Below are 21576 nucleotides of genomic sequence, written 5' to 3' on the forward strand. Positions count from 1 at the left end.
GCACTTCACTCCAGGCCAAGCAAAATAAGTTTATTCCATGGCTACGTCCTTGGTGGCTTCCACCTGCACGCCCCCTATAAGTCCTCTACGCTTGTCTGCGTGCTCTAGGACAGCCAAGCACGAAGTTGAGATGGCGTCGAGGGCTTGACCATACTTGAGACCGGACAGGAGCCCGATGTTGATGACGTCGTAGGGCGAGCGCAGCAGGATGTCGCGCGTGGCACCGCTCGAGAAGACCAGGTTTTTTCCGCCCGTCAGGCGGACCAAGTTGCTCGCATTCGAGAAGAAGTACCGCCGCCCTGCTGTATCTCCGAGACACGGCGTATAGGTGATTTCAAAGTGGACATCGCGCTTGATGGCAGCAGTAATCTGCACCATAACACAGCGAAAGCAAGCATGCACGATATCAACGTCAGCTAGGGTGCAAATTTAGTCTTCCACAGCACAATTTACGCGTCGTACCCATGGCCGCTTGAGCTGGAATGGTAGTCGGTTGGTCACATCGAACGTGATGAGATCAATGTCGGCCTGCTCGCACAGGTACTGGAACACCTTGGTCGTCGCAGCCTCGGCTGCCACGATATCGTAGCTCTTCACTGCATCCAATGCCGTCTGCTCAAGATACACAAACATACAGAGTGAGCTAGTGACACGTAGCCGTCTCACCATTGCTAAATAACTCACCAGCTTCTGTGCGTCCGCCACTTCCTCCAGCTTGAGTGTGATGCGCTTGCGTTGTCTCGGCAGATCCTTCTTACCTGCCGCCTCCTTCAGCTGCAGTCCGTTGCCGAGAGCAGCAGTGTACAGCTTGGCTTTCTTCACGGCCTTGCTACTCTTGTCCTTCTGCGCCGACTGCGGCAGATTCTGCAGCTCAGTCGCCGGTTTGGGCTTTTCGTTGCCCTCACAGTCCACATTCACGCACACGATCGCGTATCCCACTGACAACAGCAATAAAATAGCACATTCCGTCTTCAGTTTAGCAGTATCCAATACACACATCGCCAGAGCACGGCTTACGTCGTTGCAGCTCACCCGCCGACACCCGCGCCGTCGCGCGCACATTCAAATCGACGTAAACCATCACCTTCTGTCGAGCCAAAAACCGCAGCTTAATCTATTCAACATGTATCTGCAATTATATCACGATACGCTATTTGTAAAAACCTCCGTAATTACTCATCCGTAGTTCGTAAAAAAGGGTCCGGCCCGCCGCGGCCAATCGATAGCCCCGAGTGGCTGTAGCGAACTCTTGGCTGGGAGCTCTTGGGCCTTGGGCATTCTAGAGTCGTATTACTGGAAACAATGGCTGACCTATCCGTGGAAGAGAAGAACCTGGAGCTCGCTGCCCTGCGCAAGAAGCGTGCGTTCCGCAAGTTCAGCTACCGTGGCGTGGACCTGGACAAGCTCCTGGACCTGAACCATGAGGAGCTCATGGACCTGGTGAACGCCCGCGCCCGCCGTCGCTTCTCGCGCGGCCTCAAGCGCAAGCCGATGGCCCTCATCAAGCGCCTGCGTAAGGCCAAGGCTGCTGCCAAGCCCATGGAGCGCCCCGAGGGAATCAAGACCCACCTGCGTAACATGATCATCGTGCCCGAGATGATCGGCTCGGTGGTCGGCGTGTACAACGGCAAGGAGTTCAACGGCATTGAAATCAAGGTATGTTTCCAGAACCAATCGCGGCTCTCGGGGGATGACTGCGGCTTACAACTCGAAGAGCGGTGTGCTACTTGTCATACTTGGTATGACATTGGCACACCCGGCTGCCATCCCCTTGACGACGTTCTGTGTATGGGGCGACCCAGAGAGATTTTCATATTTTATTATGACCGATATGAGAATAAGCGGTGGTGGTGTGACGGCTAACGTATGATCGTGTTCGTTTATGACAGCCGGAGATGATTGGCCACTACCTTGGTGAGTTCGCCATCACGTACAAGCCGGTGACCCACGGTCGCCCCGGTATCGGTGCCACGAGCGCTGCCCGTTTCATCCCGCTCAAGTAGAGCGTGTGAAGCGAGTCGCACTGCATGCGGAAGGACGCCTCTTTTGGTGTCTTGCTGCTGCTCCCTTTGGGGTTGAGCCATTGTAATACACTCTTCTAACTTGGAAGAACTGATGGTGGTGATGTGAGTTTACCTTTGTCTTCTGCCCTTGTAGACCAAGCTGGACGGAAGACGACGGGCGCACATGGGGGATGGAGTTGCCAGTGAAGCAAACTCGCAAAGTCCAACGATTCAATGGTGGATAAATATTCTTTCTGATAATTTGCACGTCAGTCTGAGGCACTCCATCCATTCCCAGCTGCACCCGCGCCTCGAGTCCAGCTTGCAGGTAGTTTTGTGAGTATAGTGGATGTTGTGTATTTCTTGTTTGTTTGCCGATGATGATCAGTTCTCTCCTGATCAAGATTGATGAAAACTTTTTATAATTCCAATTGATCCTTCTGAGGCAAACAAACAAGAGTAAATACATGCTGAGTAGATCTGTGAATCAATAATACACTGTTGATAGTATACATTTTTGCTATGTTTGCAGTGTGCGTTATCGCCTTTCGCTGCTTCTCCGTGTTTGTTGGAGTTTTGTCGAGAGGTAGGGGATTGTTGCCTCTTGCTGCGAAACTGGGTAGCTGGTGTATCGTTTTTGATTGCCGAACGTTACCACATACCCGGAAAAGCTCCTGCCAGCGTCGCTGGTAGGAATACTGCTAGCCGGGAGTCCGTGGTTTGACACTGGTCGAGTTGACCTAGGCTGTGTTTCGGTTGATGTAGGCTGCATGTTGAAGCCAGCTAGAGAATTCACGGCCGACTTGTTAGAAGAGGCGCAGTTCTCGACGCACAAGCAATTCTCGCACGTACCTCTTCTTATCGCTGCAGCGGGACCTCGAACAACTGCTTGAGATGACACGATGCCAACTGGAAGTTTAGTATCGGGAGTCCCGCCGAAATGACCGTTTACCTGGAACGAAGGAGAGGCTAAAGAGTTTCGTCAATCACGGTAAAACTTAGCAAAGAACGCGTGCACTCACCAGTTTGCTGTTGTTGGTCATAGTGCACGCTTGATATTCGCCTTCGCAAACTGCTTCCAACGTAATGCTGTTCATTGGCATTTTTGGCTAGATTCGCACCGAGAGCTGACGCAACGGTGGTCATAGATGAAGGGAGCAAACCCGAAACATTTCCGCTTGGGCTGGACGTTCCAACTTGCCAACTGGACTGACTTCCCAAAGACGTTAGGTTTCGATAAGAGTTTTGTGCAGGTGCCAACAAGGAGCGTGTGGTCGTGTTGGACGGAGCGATCGCGATTGAAATATCCACTTCATGCTCCGGTAGTGGAAACGATGGTGCAGACGGTGGTGTCGGTACTGGTCCGTGAGATAGTGGAGTGGTGGGAGTCTTTCGAAGCAGTGAACCAGTCAGCACCTCCGTGTACGGGAGTCCTAGAGCTTGAGGAATTGCCACGGACGATACGCCTTTGGTTGGAATACTCGAAGGTGTCAAGACGAGTTGAGTGGGGTATACTGTACGATTTTCCATTACCCGCTCTGGAACGACCAGGGATCCTCCAGATGCAGCAGCGGCAACACGCTCATGAAGAAATAGAATGTCGATGCGTTCTTTTTCGTCACTGTAAACATCTTTGCCGTCTAAAACCTTCAGTGAATTGAGTTTGTACAACAGATGCTGTCGATAAAGATGCTTCTTCGTCAGAGGGTTGTTGTTCATCCGCAAGTCTATCATCGATGGTAGTGCAGCCAGCTTCTCCACCTCCTCTACATCAGTGAGACGGTTGTTGGATAGCTCAAGAGTCTACAAACAGCAGCAAAAACTGGTGGTTAGTTATACCTAGAACTTAGAGCCAATACATCAGAGAAAGTTGACCTCTAGGCTAAGCATATTGTTGAAATTGGACAGAGACTTGAGTCCATTGTCTTCAAGGTTGAGGAGCTTGAGCTGTCGCAACGCCACAGTTGAGTGTGGCTCTAGCTGTCGAATGCGATTCTTGTCCAGACGGACGTCCACAAGCTCAGTGTTGCATTCTAATCCAGCGAGATACACAATCGCATTGCCTTGCAAATGAAGGACCTTGGGCACGCATCCAGTAACACAACGTTAGGTTCTAATAACTACAAGCCGCAGTCTGAATCAAATACCTTCAGTGAATCTAAGAACTGTAGCCCCAGTGTCGTCATGTCCGTGATTTGGTTATATGCCAAATGCAATTGCTCGAGATTTAGGCAGGCCAGAATTCCCTTGCCTCCATCGTCGCAGGAGTCCGGCAGAGTATAATCTGCTGACGCGTTCGAAGGCATAAGCCTCTCAATTCGATTGCGGTTGAGGTTTAGGATCTTCAGTCTGGGTAGTGCTTCCAAGCCCGATATATCACTGATCTGGTTGTTTTCGAGGTTGATCTCTCGAACATTTGAGAATACATCACCAGGAATTCGCCCGATTTCACGAATTCGGCACGAAGATATGTCCATATCGAGAATGCGACTGAGATGGGATTCCCCTCCAGACCCGCTCAGTGTGTCGCTTCCGCCACCTCCACACTTTTCCAGAATGAGCTCATACGTTAACTTTCCGCTGTACTTTTGCTTCGCGTTGCTTTGATCTTGAGTAGAAACGCTTACACCGTCTAGGACTTTGACACGGCGCAGGTAATACACACTGTAGAGGCGATAGTCAGGCTGTCGTGTGATTTCGTTGCCTGACAAATCGAGGATGGTAAGCTTTGGTAGCGATTTCAAGTGCTGGATCTCTTTTAAGCTTTCGATCTGGTTGTTACCCAAGTAGAGCTCCATCAGTTTGAGCGCGGACCCGATACCTCTTAAGCTTGAGATCTGATTCTCTTCTAACGACAGCTGAATGAGATTTTCAAGAGAGTCAAGATGTTGAATAGAAGTCAGCCGATTGCGACCAAGATGGAGCTTCTTTAAAAAACAAAGCTGCTCCAAATTTTCGATACGAGTGATTTCGTTACCATCCAAACACAGCTCTTCAAGCCTTGTGCATGCTTGCAAACCATCAATCCTCTTGATGGCGTTGTCTGAAAAGGAAACTACACGCAGGTTCACAGCCTTGCCCAAGCCCTCGATTGATCCAAGCAATTCATGATTCAGAACGAGTTCTTCAACTGCACCCCATTCAGCTTTAGGCGAGGATAAGCTACTATCTCCCTCATCATCGGACTCTGGATGGTGGTCGTTCGACTGAGACTTTTCGGCTTCACGTGCAGATAGTGAAAGAGTGCATCGAGTCTTTTGGCAATGAGCCGCCCATATTTTTGATGGTGATAGCTGAGTAATTAGCCGTTGAGCCGCGATTATTTCTTCTTGCGATACAGTTTGTTGATCGAGCTGTGCAAGGTCCGGTAAATATTGAAGCACATGGAATCTGTAACGCTTAGAATCGCAAATACCGTTTTTCCGAAGATCAAGCTGCTTTAATGCACGTTTCCCCAGTGCTTGTCCAATGAACTCCACATCATCAAACGACCGAATCAAGTTGTGTGTAATTTCCAGTGTCTCCAAGCTGTAAAGATGCTCGAGGTGTCCCAAACGTGAAATATGGTTATAGGACAAGTCCAGGGCATGCAGGTTAGAAAGACTATCCAGGTTGCTGCAGAGTCCTTGAATCTTGTTGTAGCTTAGAATTAGCACTTCGAGATGATCTTTCAAGGGCGACACGTCCGGTATCGCCTCTAACTCACACCCAAGCAAGCTTAAGTATTTAATGCGACTTGCAGCGGCCATCTGCAGACGTACATGCGGCATGGTAGCTGACTCGCTTAAGGCGATAGATCCAGGCAAAAGAGGCTCCATTTGAAGTAAGCGCACGATGCCTTCATCACTCGAATGTATGCTGCTTTCAGGGGGCTGTGGACTTTGGGAGCGGCGAATACGATACTTGCGCTCGAAGTCATCCACTTGCTTAGCGGCGATACCAAGATTGATTGCATCTTCGTCGTTACAATGCACCGAACGAGGTGATATTGCTGAGCGAATCGAGACTGACGAAGGACTACTCACACGCGACGAACTAAGGACAGCACTATCCATTGTGTACTGATACTCCACAAAGTACTCAGGAAGAACCAAAGCACTATCAAACACATAATAGAGTTTTTGCTTGTTTGCTGCTGCTTCCCCACCTGCAGTTATAGCTGCAGCACCTCCATGCATCACTTGCAGACTTTGAACCCCCGTGAAATCTTGAGCTTTCCCAAGAGCCGAGCTGGATGTTGCTTTTGCAAGAGCAACGTCTGCGTTGCTGATGCATTTTGTGTATCCTGGGAACACCTTTGCCACAAGAAGCAAGCCACAGGGTAGATCCCAGTCACCAGATGACGCAAGTTCCAATGCTCTCTTCATGTCTTGAGTCAACCCCTGCTGCGTCGTTTGCTTCTGAGGTGGCTGGGCCTTTGCATTGCATTGAACTTGTTGACCCTTAGCAGCAAGCGTTGCGGTGACACGTGAAACATCTAGTAGTGCGATAGAATTGGAGAGTTTAATGGCAGCGCCAAAGTCAGTCGTTCCAAGGCCCGAGAATCCACGAAAGCCGTTTTCCGCGATAAATAATTGCTCAGTGTCTGCAGGACTACGCAGCTGTTGATCTTCGAGCAGTGCTGATTGAGTATAGAATAGATACTCCATCGAAGTCTCGAGAGTTGACCCAGGGCGAGGCTGATTATCCTTCTCTTGCTGAGCACCAGAATTCCGTTCGCGTACCTTTTCAACTTCTCGGTCTCCTATCATTATCATCGCTGGGGACTGTCACTCCTTTCTTCGACACGTTGTCTTTCACCTTTCTATCGGGAGCTATGAGTACTTCTTCCATCCGAGCCTGGAAACGATTTCGCAAATACCTGTTGTTTATTCTTGTAACGCGGTTGATTCGAATGTCAGTGATGCCAAACTTTTGTAATTCAGGCAGAAATAATCGTGAGCGCACAAGCTCCACACAGGAACCAAACCATGCATCCGTCGGCTTGCCGTCCTCAAGCCGAATGTTACCACCAGTCTCCAGTTCTAGCATCAGACGTGCAATATTCATTTCAGACGTGCACCTCAAACTTGTTCTTAGTCGGTCAAAGTCTTGGTTCATACGGTATACTGCAGAGTAGCGATCTCGCAAACAAGCTTTTACGCACTCCAGCTTCTTCTCTAGTCCTGTCCAGCATATCTTGCGATACTTTTGAAGACGACTCCACAATTTCTTTCTTTTCAGAACTACTCTCGATCAAAAAGCGCTCGATCTCTTTCTTATGACGCACCAAAGCGGACACGCTCATTTCCATATGATGCTCAGCATGGTTGCGGATGGTATCGGCGTGCCGGACTCGGCCATGTACGTCACGCTTAATTGTCTTAATTCGCATGTTATAGTACATTTTCTTCTTGATCATCGTCGCCTCAGCTATTTGCTTGTTACGGGCCGAAAGCTCCACAGCATCCAGAAAACTCAAACGAGGAAGCTGGCACATCAAATACGTTTGGTAATTACACAGCCTACACACAGGATTGTCACCAAAATGGGGGTCGCTCAGCACAAGAATCGAAAGTTGATCCAAATTCGTAAGTGATAGCAACCCTTTGAAATTCGACAGTCGATTGTCTGCGAGGTTCAATTCGACAAGATTTACACAGCAGTTGAGTGCTGTGTCAATGCGCTCGATTCGATTTCTGCAAGCCCACAGCTGCGTCAAGCTCGTCAGCCTCCAAAGCCCGTCGAGTCTCTCCAACTGGTTCTGGTTCACCCACAGTTTCTCCAAATTCACGAGCGCATCCAAGTTTTCAAGCCGTCGGATCTTGTTTGAGCTCAGATTCAGTTGCTTCAACTTCGTACACTCCCCCAAGTTAGCAATCCGCGTCAGTCCACACTCCGTAATACACAGCTTCTCCAGATTGACGCACTTGTTAAGTCCTTCAAGCTCACAGATCGTTGGCTGATTGATAATTGAGAGCTCTTTCAACGCCGGAAAGTGCATAACGCTCTTCATGGACGCCCAAAACCCCAGAAACAAGTCCAGGGATGTCACGGTCTCACTATTTCGAGCAAATTGCGCTGCCGAGAGCCCGTTTTCCCTGCACAGCAGCTCAAGGTCCGGAGACGCGACGAAAATCTCCATTTTCTCCTGTTGCAAGACCGACAGCGCGTCTCCGCTGTTGGCAGGACTCCGCTATTGCCTGTGCCTGGATTGCATCGCTCTCTGGCAGTTGGTCGTCCTCAGTGGAAGCTGGTGGACTGCCTGAAGTCGAGCTGGCACCCCGCAGAATCTGTTTGCTGGTTGGTCGATGCTTTTTAGGCCGAGGGCAGACGCGGCGGAGGCGCCGCAATGGGCGGCAGCGAACTCGAGTCACTCGACGCCATAAAGACAACAAGAACTGTCCGTTTCGGACTGCAAGTTGCAGTCACTGTTTCGGAATGAGTGACATCAAGTCTCTCCATCCTAGAATCCCAAGCTACAAACCTGCAGCGATGTCCATCACCAACCACGTGCTCAAGCGCATTCCCCACGACGCGTCACCCGAGCAGATCGTGGTGGTTGTGGCCGCTGCTTTCGTTGCGTTGCTTGTGCTAGGACTGGTGCTGCTCTATCACCTCTATGGCGCATTCGTCGTCGGTGTCGTGAGTGTTCTGCTGCTGGTTTTGGGACTCCGTTGGCTGCACCGGAACGGCGTGGGTGTCTTGGGCTGGAGCAGCGTCTACCTGCGCAATTCGGACGGTGTAATGGCCTCTCTGTCCACTGAACCGCAGCAGAAGGGGACACTGCGAGTCGTGTGCATCTCCGACACGCACGCCAAGCACCGGAACCTCCGGAACGTCCCCGAGGGCGACGTGCTGCTGCACTGCGGAGACTTTACGAACCGAGGGACGCACAACGAGGTCCGCGACTTCAACAACTGGCTGGGCGCGCTGCCGCACAAGCACAAGGTCGTGATTGCAGGCAACCACGACGTCTGTATGGACGCGGTGGAGTACGACCAGCACTGGGACAAGGCGTTCCGCCACACAGAGTACAACGACCCCAGCGCTTCCAGAGCGCTGCTCACCAACTGCACGTATTTGGAGAACCGCTCGGTCGTGATTGACGGCGTCAAGATCTACGGGTCGCCCATGACGCCCCCCATCCCGGGACGAGCGGGGGCGTTCAATGTGGCTCGAGGCTTTGCCGATCTGCAGCACTGGAGTAAAGTTCCAGCCGACGTGGACGTCTTGGTGACGCATGGTCCTCCTCACGGTATCCTGGACGCCACGTTCACGGGACTGCACGTGGGCAGCGAGGCGCTGCTGAAGGAGACCATGTCTCGCATCCGACCCCGTTTCCACGTCTTCGGCCACATCCACGAAGCCTATGGAACCTCTCGCGTGGGCAAAACCGTCTTCGTCAACGCCGCCAGCAACACTTTACTGGCAAAACCTCGCCACGCGCCCGTAGTGTTCGACATCCCCATCAAATGCTAAGTCACTTGAGATTTGTATACTTTCGGATCAGATTCGACGGGATTGGTCTCATTTCCCGCGACCCTCAATATCTGCAGGCAATGGACAGCTCCAGCACGTCGCCCTGCAAGCCGCAGCGGAAGGGAGGCCTCTCATGCAGATTCGGCACAATCGTCGGGCTCCAGTTCCTCACGGAGGCGGCGTTCGGCTTCATGAGTCCCATCATCTCCATCGTCATGACAGAGGTGCTGATACACTCATGTGTCAATTGCCTAGTGAGATTATCAACTTATCTTGAGCGTATTGAATTAGTACTTTGCCAGGCTGCATCGAGATGGCTTGCCCATTGACTGTGGGGCGCATCCACATGACGAGGTATTGCTACGTCTCTACGTACTTTGCAATTGTTGTCGGATGAAGCATTTATATGCATTTTTGCTTGTTGCTGCTAGGCATGCACTCAAGGATCGAGGGAGGCTGCGTGGTTGTACAGGTACCGAACACTATTGCCTTGAAAACAGATGAGAAACTGCCCTAACTTGCGAATTTCTTGTGACAGCCTTTTCGCGTCGTTGGGGTCCGTATTCAACTTCATCCTGGCCCCGATGCTCGGCCAAGCTTCTGATGTCTATGGACGCAAGGTTAGTTGGTGACGAAAAGGAGCTGGCATGGTCTGAAGGGCTTACGCTGTTATTTCTAGCCATTTCTTGTGCTTAGCCAGCTGGCGAGGGTTGGCACGCCATTCTCCATAATGTACTTCATGCAACCAGGAGGATCGATTATTCCTTACTTAGTGCTGAGAATGATTGACTATGGGTTTGGGTAAGTTGCTGCGTTTGCAGCTTGTCACTGGCCAAGCAAACACACTGTTGTTGGCAACTAATGATCATTGGTTTGGCTATAGGACTGCTGGAGTCATGAGTGCTGCTGTCGCTGATATTGTCTCTCCAGGGAATCGAGCAGCAGCATTTGGGATTCTTTTTGCTAGCATCTCTGTTGGGTATTGTATGAGTGCATTCATCGCACCATTCTTTTCTCGAGTTAGTATTTGCTGCTGTGTCGGTGCCACGTCAAGAACACCACAATATCCTCTAACGCTATTTGCTCTGCATTCATGCGTTAGGAGCATATCTTGCAAATCACTGCAGTTCTCTTCGTGGCACGAGTTCTGTGGGCAATGTTTGTCTTGCCTGAAACACTGCCTATTCGAGAGCATGCGAACAAAACTCGATGGGTAGTGGAGACCCCTGTTAGTGCTATGTCAATCCTCTTTCGCAACAAGTTGTTCATGCGGTTGACGTGCATAATTGCGCTGACAAGTTTCGCCAAGACCGGAGTTTTCCAAATCCAAGCGTTTTACTTGAATGTAAGTACCATGCATGGTACGCCGAGTCGTGTTCTGGACTAACGTAAACGGCTTGTATGCACGTTGCAATGCCTTGTAGACTATTGTGGGCTTCGACGTGAAAGATTTTGGCAACCTGATGCTGCTTGGAGGTGTCCTATCGTTGCTAGGACAAGGACTACTGCTCAAACCACTGGTGGGCTGCTTCAAGGAGAAGGGCGTGATCATCATAGCATTGCTCGCCTGCTTCGTGAAAATGTGCGGCCTTGCTGGAACTGCATTCTACCCACACAAATGGGTAGCCTACGCTGCCAATCTACCTGGAACCTTTTGTGATCTATCTTTCCCCGCAATTTCAGCTCTCAAGTCTATCAACGTGTCGGAAAAGGTGCGTCAGTATTCTCCTCTCTAACTCTGTGAACAATTGTAACGCTGAACTTGATTATCGCAGGAACAAGGGCGCCTGCAAGGTGCCATTTATGGTGCTCGATCCGTTTTCGACGCATTGGGCCCCGTCGTCTTCTCTTCGCTGTATGCTTCCATGACGCGACAATCAGTTTGGTCTCAAGCTCTCCCCTTCATCGTCGCTGCTTGCATCTACTTTGTTGGGGTCGCAGTGGGTCTATCACTACCAGTCATGGGAATTTCATCACCAAGTAAAATCGCTGCCGTCCCAGCTCCATTGCCGTCACCGAAGTGTGGTGAATCGCCATCCTCATCCTCCATGTACTTTGAGACCGATGACGACGACAAAGAAGACATAGAAGCAGACGATGGAATGATCTACGCTAGCAGCTCAGTGCTCGACGATGATCAATTCCTAGCCGAACCTTTGCTGGGAAGCAATTCATCACCAACTCACGTCCACGCCGACGTGTAATTGTGCAGCATTTGCATCCAAATAGATTGTCACTTGGCTGATGTACCCCTTTTCAATTCACTTGCTTTTTGTAAGTATTCCGCTGGTCGTAAAGATTATGTTTGACGGAATTTCATTTTCTCAGCTGAGTATCCGTCCAGCGAAATGGAGATCGACACCTCCCCAGCGCCCCGCAAGTCGCAGCGACAGCGAAGCGATTCGTATTCAGTGGGTGCAATTGTAGGGCTCCAGCTACTAACCGCCGGGGCGTTCGGCATCATGAGCCCCATCCTGTCCATCGTCATGACGGAGGTCCGCAGTTCGCAGTCCGTAAATTATCCTCGTACAGCAAAATAACCACTTGAAATGTTCTACTTGCCAGTATTTTGCCAGATTACAGCGAGATGGCTCGCCTATTGACTGCGGGGCCAATCCGCACGACGAGGTACTGCAACAATCGCAATAGATTCAGGTCGGGGTGGGATATACTGACGTTGGTATATTACGCGCCAGGCCTGCACTGCTGGATCGAGGCAGGCTGCATGGGTCTCCAGGTATGGAGTGCCAATGCAAAGTGCAACTTGACCTCAATTTCTGACAATACTTGGCAGCATTTTCTCGGCTGGAGGGTGTGTGGGCAACCTCGTCTTGTCGCCAATGCTTGGACAAGCTTCTGACGTGTATGGACGCAAGGTTCGTCGTGAAGGAGAGACTGAAAAGTGACGCAAGATGATCTGATCCTGTCCTTGCTCGATGATTGTAGCCTTTTCTAGTGATGAGCCAAGTCATGAGGGTCGGTGTCCCGTTCTCGGTCATGTACTTCATGCAACCACAAGGATCCATCACTCCGTACTTTGCGCTGAGGCTGGTTGACTCAGGCTTTGGGTACGTAGAAAATGTAGTCTCTTCAGGAAGTATTGTTGTGTTCCTGAAGGCTAGCTTTGGTTTAGGACGGCGGGCGTTATGAGTGCCGCGGTGGCTGATGTCGTTGCTCCTGAGGATCGGGCTGCTGCCTTCGGCCTTCTCTTTGCTAGCCTCTCCGTTGGCTATTGCACAAGTGCTTTCGTTGCACCATTCTTCTCGCGGGTTCGTCATAAGTTGTTGCACAAGCGTTTTCTCAGCTTCTCACACGTGATTTCTGTTCAGGAGCACATTCTTCAAATTGCTGCGGGCCTGTTCGTTACTCGCGTGCTGTGGGCAAGCTTCATTTTGCCCGAGACGCTCCCCCCGCGAACGCGCATGAGCAAGGCGAGATGGGTAGTGGAGAACCCCATCAGCTCGATGGCGATTCTCTTCCGTAACCAGTTATTTATGCGGCTTACGTGCTTGATCGCGCTGACAAGTTTCGTCATGAACGGCATTTTCCAGATCCAATCGTTTTACCTCAATGTAAGTCTCTAGCAGTTTGGTGGCCATTTGCCAAACTACTTACACTCGTGCCTTGCTACCGTGTAGACTATTGTGGGGTTCAATGTGAAAGACTTCGGCAACCTGATGCTGCTCGGAGGTATCTTGGCTGTCTTAGGACAGGCTTTGCTGCTCAAGCCGCTGGTGCGATGCTTTAAGGAGAAAGGCGTGATTGTTATCGCCTTGACTGCCAGCATGATGGGTATGGGTGGGTTCGCCGCCTCAGCTTATTACCCGCACAAATGGCTGATCTACGCGATGAGCATACCTGGCTGCATTAGCGATCTGTCCTTCCCAGCCATCTCGGCGCTCAAGTCTATCAACGCCTCCGACAAGGTAAAACTTCTGTGCTGAATTTGTACGAAGGCGATCACTCATTAGAGATGTTTCCAACAGGAGCAAGGGCGTCTGCAAGGCGCGATTTATGGAGCTCGATCGGTATTTGAAGCGATCGGTCCTCTTATCTTCGCTTCCTTGTATGCTTCCATGAGGCGGCAGTCTGTCTGGTCGCAAGCGTTTCCATACGTGGTAGCTTCGCTCGTTTTTTTCGTTGGAATTGGTGTGGCGCTGTCGCTACCAGTCGGTAGGACTTCCCCACCGACCAAAAGCGTCGCTGCTCCGGCTCCGCTGCTTTCACCCACGTACGGCGAATCACCGACTTCCATGTACTTTGAGACCGATGACGACGACGATGAAACGGAGGACGGTGATGGATACAAGGATGTGGTGTATGCTACTGGAACGCTGGACGACGAAAACTTCCTTGCCGAACCATTGCTGGGGAGTAGCTCAACGGCAGCACACGTCCACACTGAAGTGTAAAAGTGCCACTCGATTGGGAACCGTGTTCTACATACATGTAAGCATTACGTTTTTATTCGAGAGAGCTCCGTTGTTCCTATGCGTATTTTTCGGTTCTCAAGAAATGCAGCTATTTTGCTGACAGTTTTTCAGTTCTCAAGGCATGCAGTTGGCTGACTATACTACTTCGACTACGTGAATTGATCGCTTGTCTTGGTCGGAATCTCTTGCCAGCTAGATGAAGATCTGTCGGTGTGGTGACGGTGGGCTGGGAAGGTTCGTTGGGACGCCGTCCGTGACGGGGTCTTGGAAGAAGATCGTCCCCGAGATAAGACACCTGCCTTCGGGCAGCTTTCTGGCGCAAGCTTGGATGAACGGGTGCATTTCAATCTGCCCCATGGTTCTGGACAGGTGGCTCGACTGCATTGGAGTCAACGGGGACAAGGTCGTGTCGTGGTAGCCCCCTGCTGACTGTGCGAGGTACGTCATGGTGTCCTCGACGAAGCCTTGTGCGGTGAGACGTCCCCGTTGCTCAGTCAGCCAGGTTGGTTGATCCAGATTGGGAAACTCGACTGGAACTTCGGTGTTGGCTGCGTCGATGAATGCTGCAAGCAGATTGGAGTCCCATGTGAGCAGCATTCCGTGCAGGTGGTGCTGTCCCATAGCAGGCTCTCGAGTTGCAGTGAACATATCAGCGGAGGCCCGAGGTGCCATGTCGGTGTCGTGAAGCGCGAAAGTTGAGAGATCGGCGCGACGCTGCAAATCGCAGAGTGATCGAGACTCGCCCCCGGGGACCAACTCGAAGTGGGAGGCGTGCGTACCAAGGCGTAGACGCAAAAATGACACGCTCAAGTCACTCGCAGCTGCAGCTCCTCCGCAGCGGGGGACGCTGTCAGCTTCGGCAATCTGGCGGCGGTCAAGTTAATAGGCACGCCGCGCGTTCAGCGAATGAGCATCTTGGCCACTTTGGCGCACGCGAGCTTGTCTATGGCAGCTTGCGTTTACTGGAGCTTGGAGTGCACTACCCCAAATACAGCACATACAGTCGTCAATCTGCGCCAAAGCCTCGTCATGATCTTGCCCATGCGAGGACCCGAAGTTGAAGTGCGTGGGCAACTTCGATGCCGCCGAAGTAAGTCGTTTAACGACAGTAGACGAATCCTTCATCTTCGCTACAATGTACGAGTCCATCCACGGCGCTGCAACAAGGAAACCCCAGTTGTGATTCCACTCGGGAACTCCCACGCACGACAGTGTGGCCATGCACTTGAGACCCGAGTCTTGAGTCATCGTCTTACCCACATCCCCAACTAATACAAAACCCATGCCACCACTTCCACGGACACACCCAGCGTGCTCCAACACGTGACCTTCTTCACACCCCTCGGTGCACATGGTCCACTTCAACTTCGGTCGTGATGGACAGTGATTGGTGCATTCCAGCGGATACTTGCCCGAACACCACTCTCAAAAGCTCTTCCGTCCTCATTCCTGTTTCCGTCCCACGTCCAACACCATGTCCCGAGCTCTCAGCAAACTCGTCGCCAGTCAGGGCAAAGCCAGCGTCCGCGATCTGGACGCCGTGGACCTGCACACGCATGTGTATCTGCCTCGCTACATGGAAATCCTCCGCAGTCGAAAGGACGTCCCTTTCGTGCGTCCCGGGATCGGCGGTGAGCGACTCATCATCCTCCCCGCGGAGCAACTGCAATTGGAGGCACAGCAGCAGCAGTCAACCGGTTCCAACGCTGCAGGCATCAGCGCCGGTCGCCCCATTGGCGGCGAGTACTGGGACGCGACCGCCAAGATCCGGTACATGGATCGCCACGGGATCCGCACGTCCGTGCTGAGTCTGGCCAATCCGTGGCTGGACTTCCTGCCACTGGAAGAGCAGACCCGACAGGCCACGCTACTGAACGACGACATGGAGACGCTGTGTCAAGGCTCGGGCGGGCGGTTCCTGGCCTTTGGCGTCGTGCCGCAAGATGCCACGACAGCAGTGCAGGAAATACAGCGCGTGGCGAGTGAGCTGCCCCATGTCCGAGGAGTGATTCTCAGCACGGCGGGGCTCAATGGGAAGGGACTGGACGACCCGGACATGCTCGAGTTTTACAGGGAGATGGATCGGGCAGGCTTGACCATCTTCCTGCATCCGCACTACGGAGTGGGGAATGAACACTATGGCAAGTACGGCCACGCGCTGTTCTTGGCGTTGGGCTTCACGTTCGAGACGACTGTGGCGGTGTCGCAACTGGTGCTGTCGGGGCTTTTGGACCAAGTGCCGGACACGCTGAGACTTCTACTTGCTCATTCCGGAGGTGCGCTACCGTTTCTAGCGGGGAGATTGGATAGCTGCGTGGACCACGATGCTGCCGTCGCGCAGAATCTGCAGCATGCACCGAGTGTCTACCTCAAGAGGTTCTACTACGATGCTGTGGCATATCATGAGCCAGCGCTGCAGTGCCTGATCGACTTTGTCGGGTCGGACAAAATCGTCTTCGGCACGGATCATCCGTTCTTCCCGCCTGCGAAGGACAAGACGGTCGAAGGAGTGGAGCCTGAGGACTTGAGTGCTCTTGACTGGCGGTCTACGCTGTCCAACTACGAGATCATGGCCAACATGAGCACCGAAGTGCAAAGCGCTATGCTACGTGATAACGCCAAGAGGTTGCTGGCGATCTAAGAGTGTAGGACGAGTTGCTGAGAGCTGGAACTGCTTGAAGCTTAAGCGAAGCCAACACGAGAGTTACAAGGTGGAAGCACTATTTGACAATGCGGCGTCTATCTACACAAGCAGATGCTCTCTTTAATGTGCTCTACAAAGTTATCAGAAGGCCTCGTTCTTCAGGAACTTGTTGAGCATCTCGAGCGCCACCGCTGGCTGGTCTTGCGGAACCATGTGACCCGAGTTGAACACGCGCAGAAATGTGAACTGGTTGTTGAACGACCGCACCACACCCGCGTTGGTGCCGTTAGTCGTGAAGAAAGCTGTCTCGGGCGCCGCGTTAAACCCGTCCCGGTCCTTCCACTGCAGTGCGCGGGTCCAAGCCTCGTTGCCGTACCAGTTGCACACGAGATCGGCATCACCCGCGTAGATAAGCACGCGCACACCGCTATTCAGCAGCTCAGCCACATACGAGTTGTATGGTTTGGCCGGGTCAGCAGTCTTGTCGAATGCTTCGTACACCTGCGAGTTGCACTCCTGCCAGGCGCCCACACGCTTCGAGTCCACTCCCAGCACTGCGCGCACATTCGGAGCATCCAAGTACTTGGAAACGTACGACATGTCATAGCAACTCGTGTCGTCGTTCGGGTCTTTGCAAGACAGACGAATGTCGTACGGGTTACGGCCACTCGACAACAGCGGCTCGAAAAGTTTCTCCATGCAAAAGCTCTCACCATCCACGCATGCCGTGACGTTCTGCGGGCACTGCTCCAATAGAGAAATGCACGTTGGCACTGCCGTCTTCATGTCGTCCAGCTGCTTCATGCCGACGAGCGAAATGTTGTACGCGTTCTCAATCGCCATGTCGATGTAGTGAGGCATCTGAATAGCAGCCTGGGTAAGTCCGTTTCCGATAGCGATGCCCTTCAGGTTGATGAAGGCTGACGTGCCAACATTCACTTTGTTTTTCTTCCACACATAGTGCGCCGCCACAGGCACGTAGTGTCCGCCGTAGCTCTCACCCGTGATGTAGAAGTCACGGCCCGCCAGTTCCGGGTGCTTCTCGAAGAAACCTTGCAGGAAGTAATAGATGTTCTCGCCCACGTTGTCCTCACCGCTGTCCGCGTCCTGCTCGTCTCCATACGTGAAGCCCACCGTCGTGGGCTGGTCCAGCCACACGACGTTGCTCTCGTTCGTCCACGAGTACGGGTTGAGTTTCGTGGACAGGTCGGGCTGCACGTGGCACGGTCCGTTCTCGGTGAGCAGCGCCATCATACTGGAGCATCCTGGCCCTCCCGTGAGCCAAAGCACGAGTGGGTCGGTGCTGGGCTGGCTGCGGGACTCGAAGTACCAGTAGAAGTAGTGGTCGTCGACCTTGTTGGGCAGTTTGACGTACCCGGAGTCCTGCGCGGTGAGACCGCAGAAGACCTCGCCATCTCCAGTTCCCGCAGCGACCGGAATGCCTTCGGTCGCTGCATGCGTCTGCACTTGAGGTTCAGCACCGTCGCTCTCCCCGCTCTCCACCAGCGGTCCAGCCACGTACATGACCATAAGACTGATGGTGCATAGCGCGAGGATGAAGACGCCGCCACGTTTGAGGTCTCTCTTGCGCGCTTCCTCACGCCTCCAGATGCGCAGGTTGTACTGCAGCGACGTGGAGCGCAGTCGCAACGGGGTCGTCTCGGACGCCATGACCTCGGGACTTCACAGTCTGCGTGCAGTGCGTAAAATGAGTTGGAAAGTTCGTCCCATCGTCGGGAACAGGCCACAAGCGCCGGAGTAATGTGCAAGAGAAATGGGGAGGCATTGCTGGGGAGACCGTCCTCTTCAGGTGGACGCATTTGTGCAACGGCTGGTGCTTTTGATTGGCAAGCGCGCAGCTGAGTCTGCAATCAATTCGAGACGCCGTACTTGGGTTTACTATGATATGAAAACCGTTACGGGCTGGTTTTTCGGTATCCTTTGGTCGTGGCCTTTGACACACTCATCACTTCGAGTTTGCGGCCGTCGAGAGCACACGATGGCATCCGAGACGACCCCGTTGACGCTGGACCCCAGTCTCCAGTACTATGAGCGACAGGAGACGCGCAATCGCAACGTCCGTCGTGCTCTGATTGTTGTGCTGTCGCTTATTGGCGCCTGCCTCCTCGTGGTATACGTCGGGGAGCCGCTTTTCTTCAAGAAGCAGGATGCTGTTGCGGAAGGTATTCCGGTCGCTGCGGGGACTGGAGATGACGAGGTTTTCTGCGGTCTCACCACGCAGGACTCCGGGTACGTCAAACTGCCCAACAAGGTCGACGACCACTACTTCTACTGGTACTTCGAGTCCCGCAGCCAGCCCAGCACCGACCCACTCGTGCTTTGGCTCACGGGAGGGCCAGGATGCTCCAGTATGATGGCGCTGCTCACCGAGAACGGACCGTGCCACGTGCAGCCCGACCTGTCCACGAAACTCAACCCGTACTCGTGGACGAACGAGAGCAACGTCGTGTGGCTGGACCAGCCCACGACGGTGGGCTTCACGTATGGAGACGAGCAGGACGCGGACAGCGGTGAGGACAACGTGGGCGAGAACATCTATTACTTCCTGCAAGGTTTCTTCGAGAAGCACCCGGAGCTGACGGGCCGTGACTTCTACATCACGGGTGAGAGTTACGGGGGACACTACGTGCCTGTGGCGGCGCACTATGTGTGGAGGAAGAACAAAGTGAATGTTGGCACGTCGGCCTTCATCAACTTGAAGGGCATTGCTATTGGCAATGGCATTACCCAAGCTGCTATCCAGCTACCTCACTACATCGACATGGCGGAGAAGAACGCGTACGATATCCGACTCGTGGACGAAGCTCAGCTGGAAGAGATGAAAGCAGAGGCTCCCGTATGTGGCAAGATCCTCGAGCACTGCCCGCAGAACATTACAGCGTGCTTTGACGGCACCGAGTTTTGCACCGAGAAGCTGTTCATGCCGCTCCTGTCTGCCAATCGCAACCCGTACGACATCCGCATGCCGTGTGACAGAATGGATGACCCAACCAAGTGCTACGACATGTCGTACGTCTCGAAGTACCTTGACGCCCCGAACGTCCGTGAGTCGCTCGGCGTGGACTCGAAGCGTGTGGGTGCCTGGCAAGAGTGCAACATGCAGGTGAACGTGGATTTCTATATGACGGCTGACATGGCCAAGCCGTTCAACACGTACGTGGCTGACTTGCTGAACGACGACATCCGTGTGCTGATTTACGCGGGTGACGCCGACCTCATGTGCAACTGGTACGGCAACCAGGCGTGGACGTTGGCTCTTGACTGGAAGGGCAAGGACGGATTCAATTCGGCGCCCGAAAATGCGTTCGTCACAGCGGACGGCACGAATGGAGGTGTTGCGCGGTCGTTCAACAACCAGTTCACGTTCCTTCGCGTGTTCAACTCGGGTCACATGGTGCCGCAGGACCAGCCGGCCGTGGCACTCGACATGCTCAACAAGTTCCTCAACAACCAAGCGTTCTGAAGATGACACTGAACTGCTCCCCGTAGAGACAAACGTCAACCAAATAGGAGCCAAAGTCAACTTTTTTGTCTCTCAACCACGCTGTATCTGATGCATGTCCTCATTCATCTCGGTTCAGAAACTACAACGCTGCGGAACTGGTCATTCAACGGATACAGTCTCAGGTTGAAGGCCCCGCCGAATTTTTTGTTTAGGCTTGTGTGTGGGGGGGGTGGGGATTGTGCGAGGGCCATTTCTGGAAACGCCGCCAAGCAAGCATGGCAGCCGTGAATGAAAGCACACCACTGAGGTCACATGACCGCCACCTGCACCGGCACAACCGCAAGACGCAATCGGAAGGGCGGTGGACGCGCAGATTCATGCTCTGGCTGGGAGGAGCTCTGATGCTGGCGATTATCATCCACGTCATGCGAACTCCAGCTGTGTGGCGACTGCGGGGTGCTCAACCTTCAAATTGATACTACTTGTACAAGAGCAGTGGAAGCAATTCGAGACACCATTTCTACCATGCACGGCGTAGAACTACGAAGGCTTCAAGTCCAGTCGAGCTCGGGTTGCGGAGACATAGAGTCTCGACGACGAGAATGATGTTGCAGATATCGTGATCAAGAACAACACACTATCACACGTAGCTAAAGTCACACATGTTGTGCAGTACGAGCGGCAGGCCATTATCCAGGAACCAAAGTTAGTCCATCTTGAAGTGCCAGGCACTTGGTGCTTTTTATGCTGTGTCATAGTTCCTTTCGAATAGCCTGTTCCCCCTACCATTCCGTTCCTGCGAAGAAACTCAATTGATAATGTACGTGGCATCGAGTCGCTCTTTGCAGCTGTCGTTCTCGTCTGATGCTGGTTGTTGCGCGAGTACAGGGCCGCTAAAGTCACGTTCAAGGTCACGCTCACGTCGGACCCCAAGCTGCCGTACCGCGTGTGCGTTTAGCGTCTCCAACCTGCTCTTTTCGTCCCCACTCTTCAGTTCTCACTCTATTTCTATTGCTTTCATCAGTGTGAACGTCCCGGAGCAAGCCCCGTTCACGGCGGTGCTCAAGTATGTCGCTGAGGAGGTAAATGCACTGCAAAATTGCTCAAAAGCGACGTGAAATGGCGCAATATTGACGAAGTTATGACTATTTTGGCGTCTTTGCTGCAGTTCCACGTGCCGGCGGCCACCAGCGCCATTATCACCAACGGTACAGTACTGCAGAGAGCTTAGAAGCTGCTTTGAAATGACTGACACTTTGATGATAATCCTCGTGTGCTGCTGAATTTTGTGCAGATGGCATCGGCATCAACCCGTCGCAGAGCGCTGGCAACGTGTTCCTGAAGCACGGCTCGGAGCTGCGTCTGATCCCGCGAGACCGCGTTGGAGGCTGCAGCGCGTGCTGAATGCCTCAGAACGCTTTTAGTTGCCTGTGAGGAGGACGCAAGGAGATTGATATGGCCCGTTCAATACTTTACGCGCTCAGTTTTAGCCGAATGTCGATTCAAGAAGAGACCAAGAGGTGGAGAGTATGCTATCGAGCGGTTGTATTGGTATACTACGTATTGTAT

The 21576-nt window shown here is 52.7% G+C and overlaps 11 protein-coding genes across 11 annotated transcripts; 7 read left to right on the forward strand and 4 right to left on the reverse strand.

Moving 5' to 3' along the window:
* Positions 1-30: 30 nt before the first annotated feature.
* KRP23_1164 (Ribonuclease P protein subunit p30) lies at positions 31-1081 on the reverse strand (the record flags this gene model as incomplete). The annotated part of the gene is made up of 4 exons (XM_067882033.1): positions 31-369; positions 463-612; positions 685-938; positions 1018-1081. The coding sequence occupies 4 exons, from the start codon at positions 1079-1081 to the stop codon at positions 31-33; spliced, it is 807 nt and encodes a 268-aa protein (XP_067751732.1).
* A 221-nt stretch (positions 1082-1302) lies between these two features.
* Positions 1303-2003, forward strand: KRP23_1165 (40S ribosomal protein S15; the record flags this gene model as incomplete). The annotated part of the gene is made up of 2 exons (XM_067882044.1): positions 1303-1656; positions 1890-2003. 2 exons carry the CDS (start codon positions 1303-1305, stop codon positions 2001-2003), a joined length of 468 nt encoding a protein of 155 aa, XP_067751733.1.
* A 1433-nt stretch (positions 2004-3436) lies between these two features.
* KRP23_1166 (Leucine-rich repeat-containing protein 9) lies at positions 3437-4801 on the reverse strand (the record flags this gene model as incomplete). The annotated part of the gene is made up of 4 exons (XM_067882055.1): positions 3437-3469; positions 3537-3806; positions 3879-4082; positions 4151-4801. 4 exons carry the CDS (start codon positions 4799-4801, stop codon positions 3437-3439), a joined length of 1158 nt encoding a protein of 385 aa, XP_067751734.1.
* A 3676-nt stretch (positions 4802-8477) lies between these two features.
* Positions 8478-9464, forward strand: KRP23_1167 (Metallophosphoesterase domain-containing protein 1; the record flags this gene model as incomplete). Its single annotated transcript, XM_067882066.1, has 1 exon — positions 8478-9464. The coding sequence occupies one exon, from the start codon at positions 8478-8480 to the stop codon at positions 9462-9464; it is 987 nt and encodes a 328-aa protein (XP_067751735.1).
* An 80-nt stretch (positions 9465-9544) lies between these two features.
* Positions 9545-11668, forward strand: KRP23_1168 (Hippocampus abundant transcript-like protein 1; the record flags this gene model as incomplete). The annotated part of the gene is made up of 9 exons (XM_067882077.1): positions 9545-9688; positions 9756-9818; positions 9896-9936; positions 10003-10084; positions 10144-10265; positions 10348-10483; positions 10567-10809; positions 10889-11176; positions 11240-11668. 9 exons carry the CDS (start codon positions 9545-9547, stop codon positions 11666-11668), a joined length of 1548 nt encoding a protein of 515 aa, XP_067751736.1.
* A 144-nt stretch (positions 11669-11812) lies between these two features.
* On the forward strand, positions 11813-13876 carry KRP23_1169 (Hippocampus abundant transcript-like protein 1; the record flags this gene model as incomplete). The annotated part of the gene is made up of 9 exons (XM_067882088.1): positions 11813-11959; positions 12030-12092; positions 12161-12201; positions 12259-12340; positions 12411-12532; positions 12598-12733; positions 12794-13036; positions 13103-13390; positions 13451-13876. 9 exons carry the CDS (start codon positions 11813-11815, stop codon positions 13874-13876), a joined length of 1548 nt encoding a protein of 515 aa, XP_067751737.1.
* A 213-nt stretch (positions 13877-14089) lies between these two features.
* Positions 14090-14569, reverse strand: KRP23_1170 (uncharacterized protein; the record flags this gene model as incomplete). The annotated part of the gene is made up of 1 exon (XM_067882099.1): positions 14090-14569. One exon carries the CDS (start codon positions 14567-14569, stop codon positions 14090-14092), a length of 480 nt encoding a protein of 159 aa, XP_067751738.1.
* An 802-nt stretch (positions 14570-15371) lies between these two features.
* On the forward strand, positions 15372-16538 carry KRP23_1171 (2-amino-3-carboxymuconate-6-semialdehyde decarboxylase; the record flags this gene model as incomplete). The annotated part of the gene is made up of 1 exon (XM_067882110.1): positions 15372-16538. One exon carries the CDS (start codon positions 15372-15374, stop codon positions 16536-16538), a length of 1167 nt encoding a protein of 388 aa, XP_067751739.1.
* A 144-nt stretch (positions 16539-16682) lies between these two features.
* KRP23_1172 (putative serine carboxypeptidase) lies at positions 16683-18212 on the reverse strand (the record flags this gene model as incomplete). The annotated part of the gene is made up of 1 exon (XM_067882122.1): positions 16683-18212. One exon carries the CDS (start codon positions 18210-18212, stop codon positions 16683-16685), a length of 1530 nt encoding a protein of 509 aa, XP_067751740.1.
* Positions 18213-18540: 328 nt separating this feature from the next.
* Positions 18541-20025, forward strand: KRP23_1173 (Carboxypeptidase Y-like protein A; the record flags this gene model as incomplete). Its single annotated transcript, XM_067882133.1, has 1 exon — positions 18541-20025. The coding sequence occupies one exon, from the start codon at positions 18541-18543 to the stop codon at positions 20023-20025; it is 1485 nt and encodes a 494-aa protein (XP_067751741.1).
* A 257-nt stretch (positions 20026-20282) lies between these two features.
* On the forward strand, positions 20283-21411 carry KRP23_1174 (Ubiquitin-fold modifier 1; the record flags this gene model as incomplete). Its single annotated transcript, XM_067882144.1, has 7 exons — positions 20283-20463; positions 20622-20712; positions 20780-20827; positions 20896-20955; positions 21032-21089; positions 21176-21215; positions 21302-21411. 7 exons carry the CDS (start codon positions 20283-20285, stop codon positions 21409-21411), a joined length of 588 nt encoding a protein of 195 aa, XP_067751742.1.
* Between the last annotated feature and the right edge of the window lie 165 nt (positions 21412-21576).

Source organism: Phytophthora ramorum (assembly GCF_020800215.1).
Source record: "Phytophthora ramorum isolate Pr-102 chromosome Unknown Phyram_PR-102_s0001, whole genome shotgun sequence".
Taxonomy (NCBI): Eukaryota; Oomycota; class Peronosporomycetes; order Peronosporales; family Peronosporaceae; genus Phytophthora; species Phytophthora ramorum.